Source organism: Gavialis gangeticus, unplaced genomic scaffold (genome assembly GCF_001723915.1).
Source record: "Gavialis gangeticus isolate Ggan-Ray unplaced genomic scaffold, GavGan_comp1, whole genome shotgun sequence".
In the NCBI taxonomy this organism is placed as follows: Eukaryota; Metazoa; Chordata; order Crocodylia; family Gavialidae; genus Gavialis; species Gavialis gangeticus.
The window spans coordinates 154169821-154175793 of record NW_017729022.1 but is presented as its reverse complement, the minus strand read 5'-3'; the positions used below and the strand labels follow the sequence as shown (position 1 = coordinate 154175793).

Sequence of the window (5973 nt, the reverse complement as noted above, 5' to 3'; positions counted from 1 at the left end):
TCAGACTTGATCTGTTCAGGTCCCTTCCGACCCTAGAAACTACTAAACTATTGTATTAAGTGCTTCATTACTCCTATTTATAGAATGTACTGTTCCTAAATAAACATTTCCATCAATCCCTAGTCTATAAAGTCTTGATTAGCTGCTGTCACTATTACAGGACTAGCGGTCTCTCTACTTCCCTATATTTCTTTCCTGGTGGCACATCTCACAAATTTATCTACCTGTGATGGAATACCACAACTCTCCCACCATTACAGAAGGCCTTTAGCTACAGCTGTGATACAGAATAGCAAAGCATAGCTCACTGAGTATCTGGCACCTTCCCATTTCTGGGGTATAAATCTGCTTCTGATTTATATGTTTGATTTTTAGTTTTAAAACTTTATTATTATTCACCTGAAAGTTCCATTTCCCTCCAGTACACACAAGCTTAGCATTATGTTGTCTTTCAACATTCCTGATATCACAAAAGAAAAACTGTAACAATTAAACTGCAGAAAGTGTTTTATGTACATAATATGCCACACTACTTAGATCTTTGCTTGTGTTGCGTAATTTGCACAATGTGCAGTTTGGCAGGTTGATCTCCCAAAATATGGCAGCTTGACTTTAATAGTACTTTATGTTTGGATTAGGTTTGTTTATATTAAATATTTATGAACCATAGCAAAACCTATAATAGTAAACTTATGTCATAAGGTGGAGGGGATGGTATTTTATTAGAAATTTTTGGTTTTCATGGCATTCAAAATTTGTAATTCAATAAATGTTCCATCAAAAAGTCATACTCTGGTTAGCAAGAACTAGACTGGTATAAAGGTCTTATTTTCATAACCAGCTATAAATATTAGGCATAGCAACTGAATTTACTATAACAACACAAGTAAGTGTGAATGAAACAGTAAATTAAAAGCTGTGTGCCTGATAAGAAATTGTGCTTGTTTACCATGGATTCAGTACAAGATGCTGATTTTTCTTCACATATGGAAACCAACTATAAAAAAATTGTGCCACGCATCCCATATATCACTTTCATTATAATCCTCATCCTATCAAAAGAGGGTGGGAATTAACAAATTGTTAACTAACCACACATTGCAGGAAGAGTTACAAAACAAGCCAAAAGGAGGTATGAGGATGGTATGAGCTGTTTTGGAACTGAGTTATGACTGGTTATGGTCTTGGAGTGCACGATCACACGAAATGGCCAAAGAGAACATGGAACGTGGAGTCTTGAGATGCGCAACCTAAATACAAGATTCAGAAGTAGAAAGATTAAAATAAGGTCTGCCAGTAACTATTCCAGATAGGCTTTGGGAGGGAGTTTATGAAGCAGTTGGACAATCTCTTAGTTTCTCTACCTCCTCAATCAGCTACCTCCTGCCAAACAACTGGGCTTATTGGCAGGAACGATGTGATAATATGAATCCCACTAATTATATCTTAATAATATTAATTGAAGTTATCCCTATTTTTATACCCTATGTTTCAGAAGAAAGGATAAGATATGCTTCAGATTCTTTTTGCTAGTTACCACTCAATTTTCAAAGCAATTCAGAAGAACTTTTAAAAACTGCAACTCTAATTTTAACCTAAAATTCTTCCATCATTTTTCACAGGTCCCTTACTTATAACACAGTACATATTGTAGATAAGAGCTGCTTTTTTCTTACGAATAATTAAACCAAGATTTCAGCAATTAAAATGAATCCAGTCCTCTTATTGTTTCAATTATCCTAAGTGGTTTTATTCAACTTATAACTAAGGGAACCATAATTGAATGTGTCCTTTTTCTTTATTTGTGTTATATGTACTGCTATCATTACAGGACATGAGATCATGCATTCTGAGCTTTCTTCATTTCGTTTTAGTATTCAAAGGGGAAAGCTTACATTTCCTTTAAAGCGACAATATCAGACAGGTTATACCAAACAGTCACAACTATATATTTTGGAACAGTATTTTTAAAAGATGGAAATATTTGTTTACATAATATAATCATTATGTTGATGTTGATTTTTCAAACATTTTTTAGGTAAGATTTCATACAGAAACTAAGAGCCCCATGCTGGAGTGACCAACTTGGCTCTTACTGACCAAAGCTAGTTCAGAAAGCTATGCGAGTAAGGAGATGGTCTCCATCCACAGATATCAGCATTAAATACACACACACACACCCACACACACACCCCAGAAGAGAAATCCTTGTTGGCAGCCACAAAATATATCACCAACACCACTTTCTCTCCCCCCTCCGTAACTGGCGTTACAAGGGCTCCTGATGTTGGGATCTATGGACTCTTATACCCCATCCCAAATATCATACATCCTGTCATGCCAGATGTGGGACTGGAGATCAGGAATCTCTTCATACCTCCCTACAGGAATCCCTTCGTATCTTCCTACCTCCTGTCTCCTAGGTTGGGGGGAGGGAGAAAGAGGGGAGAACTGGGAGTGTGGTGTGGGGGGGCACAGTCTCCTGATTGAATGCGAGTGTCTCTGGAAGGAAGGCAGGGGTGAGCAAAAGGCTTGTAGTTTCCCAGGTTCAGGTGGGAGGAGGGCACTTGGCTGTCCTTCAAAAATTCCAGAAGCTGAGAGCCATGCAAAGAACTGTTCTCTTTAGCTCTGGGCCTGGAGACAATAATTCCTTGAATGCCTTTCCACCTGCAGAACCAAGAGACCAAAGGCAGAGTGCTTAGCTGCCCCCCATGCTGAAGGAGATCAAAGCTACAAGACTCAGTGACCCCCTTGTCATGCAGCTTGACTGCAGAGCACACTGCTGCATGCCATCACAGCAATTTTGAAGCACTCCAACCAGGGGGCATAATAGGTGGGAGAAGGGGGGGCAGCATCATTTGAAGTACTTCAGAAGTTGCATCTGTCCAGCACCTCAGAGTGTAAAAGGAAATGAAAACAGTGCAAATAGAACAAGACAGAGGCAAGGCTGCAGCAAGGAAGATAGATAGCAAAAACCTTTAAAAACAAGAACAAGGCTAAACAGTTAGATGTGGGACTGAGAAGAGTGATCTAAATTCATATCACAGATATTTAACCTCTTCATGCAAATGGTCAGACTGACTAAATATGAATAATATTATTTACCCTCTTTTTTAAAGTCTCTATGGCCCAGGAATTAAAAGCTCTATATCTGTCTTTCATCTTTGGTTGTTGTTGTTGTTGTTGTTTTTTTTTTTTTTATGTATATAACTCTTGTCCTTCTGCCCCTTTGACAGGCATCACATTTCTCACATACAATGCACAGAATTTTTCCAAAAATCAGCAGCTAGAAATTGAGGTGTGCATTATAAGCACAGAAATATGGTAACGACATAAGCTTCTGCTGGGAGTGGGACTAAAATTAACACTTCATGTGCTCTATAGGAAGCAGCACAATTCATTCTACCATTCAAAAACAAGATGCATGTCTTATTCAGATGTGTGTTCATATGAAAAATATCAAATGAATTTGCACCTTATTAAAACACATTTTACAGCACATTCTTAGGTGATTTTAATGTTGACTTTTAATACATTTGCGAACTGCTTTGGAAACAGATTTTCATACATTGCTCACTAAACTCCTAATTCACTGTAGGCTACACAACTAAACAGCATCAAACAAAAAGAAAAAAAAAACTTACTTGTAGAAGGGTCCCGTGAATAGGGTTCTGTCGTATATGTGGACTAGTATAGTCTGGAAGTCCAGCCAGCAGGGATAGTACAATAGAGGGTATCTGGTTTACCATAACAAATGGAACGAGAGCCCGGCCTGCCATCTCACGTGAACGATACACAGGTGAGTGGCCACATCTAAAAAATGAAGAAATGTGATGTTTGTTACCCATGTGCAGTGTACTGCTATGGCTACCATTTAACAGTTTCATATGTTCACTGAATACGATTTCTTTAAAAAAAAATCCAAAACAGACATCTAATATAAATGGCTAAATATAATAAATACCAAACTAAAACACTACCTCCACAAATCATATTTATAACACTTCTATTAGCTAGTAATGGAAAGGGTATATGTCCAACCATGTAAACCAAAACAGATAAAGACTGCAGTTTGTTTTCCTTTCCTTGTCCTTCTTTAGGCAAATGTCGATGGAACCATAGACCTACCTGTTCAGTAACACTCTGTTGCCCATCATTTATGTTAATAGCAAACTTAATCATATTAGTTTTACTCAAGTAATTCTAAATATTCCTAAAACATTTTATATGCAGATATATATATAATGCAAGTTAGAATTATAGTAAGACCAAGATAAGCTGTCAAGCTGTGATATACACTCTTAAGTCATTTACACATTTTCTTAAAAGATACTCATTGTACACAACAGACAAGATATTGCAAAAATATCTTAAATGGTGTATTGATAAGCTTTGATAGCACACATACATGCAGGCTAAAGACATTTTAATATTTCATTATGATTTATATTTTAAAAGCCCCAAAAGGCCTTAGACTACCCTTCTTTGGTTATTTAAAGTGAAAAATAGTAGTAGTGTATGTCAATTTACAGAAATCACTTATGAAGAGTCCTTCCCGCTCCCACAGGGCTGAATAAATTAGCTTAATTGTAAAAATGGATGCAGCTACAACAAGGCTGTATAGGTTTAAGGTTGGATCAGGAGCATTAAAATGGTAATTTGGTGTTCCGCTATTTATTCAGCACATTACAGGTTTGAGAAAGACAAATCTGAGTAGTTGGCAGATATAAGCAGGACAAAGACCACCTAAATATTTCACAAAAATATGCATTAAGAAGGTCACCTGCTGCAAATTAGCAAAAATTTCTAGAGCATTTTCTAGCCAAATGAACACTTCCAGGCCTATTTATATTGAAGGGAAAAAAATGAACAAACGCCCTAAGTATCTCTAATAATTAATGTATAGATATTAACTTAAAAGTTTATTTTACAGGAAAGGCAAAATACATTTCCAATATAAAGACTGTTTCCTAGCAAGTGAATTCAAAGGATCTTGATCACTTCACTACACAATAGATGTATTTAATTAACAGCACAATGTATCTGACAATTTATTCATTTGGAGCCATACTGTGGCTCAAAGATACAAGCCTGTACTGGAAGAAGTGCAGAGCTATGCTGCCCCAGAAGCACAACTCTTGGAGCTATTGCATCCTCAGGATGATACCACATCCTTTCCATGAGTCCAATTTTTCCTTATCACCTTTAAGAAATCTATATTGGAGAGGTGATAATAGAAGGCAGGGCAATCATTGCACTCTGAGGAAGTGCAAGAAGTAAGACTATGGGAAACTTTTACACCACAATTTAAAAAACAGTTTAATCAATTCTGCATATTGAACTTTTGGGTTTTACCTCTAAAAAGCCTCTAAACCTGCAATGACAAGTGTAGGAAAATAGCGGTTTAGTGATAGCAGGAAACCCCTGCCCCTAACCCCCCCATTTTTTTCAACATGAAGATGCTTCAATTCCACTACACAATAACTTCATTGCAGTAGATAGTGACGCATCTACAACTTATTCCCATGTTTGTGCCATACTGTATTTTATGTTAACTGAGAGAATCTTGTATATAGATGTTTCTTTTCAAACACAAATAACTCTGACATGGTTACAGATGTTTAGTTTCTAATTAACAGTAACTGTATACTCAAGAAAGCTCCTCATGGTGTTTATGACCTTTTACAAATGATGACTTCCCAAAGTAATCTGGCATCTACTCAGAAGAATGGAAAATGGGAAAAATGCCAGTCTACTCTAGCTAGATACCGTGTGCCAGGGCACTTTCTAAAATAAGATGGTTTGGAGGGGTTCCCCTGCCAATTTAACACAGTTAAATAAAATTAAATTCTATATTTTTTCCTAGTCATATAATTGAATATAGATTACAGGACAAATTTTAAGTAACTTAATTTCAAACCATGTCCTATTGCACCTTGCCTTAAACAGAAGCATAATCACATATTTTTCCTA

The 5973-nt window shown here is 36.6% G+C and overlaps 1 protein-coding gene across 4 annotated transcripts in view; it reads right to left on the bottom strand.

Annotated features, from left to right (window-relative positions):
* Window positions 1-5973, bottom strand: part of THADA (THADA, armadillo repeat containing) — a 368709-nt gene that overhangs the window by 201481 nt on the left and 161255 nt on the right. For all 4 annotated transcript variants that reach the window (XM_019516368.1, XM_019516370.1, XM_019516371.1 and 1 more), the window contains exon 30: window positions 3645-3813. In XM_019516368.1, the coding sequence (XP_019371913.1) occupies window positions 3645-3813 (169 nt within the window). The remainder of the gene's footprint in view (window positions 1-3644; window positions 3814-5973) is intronic.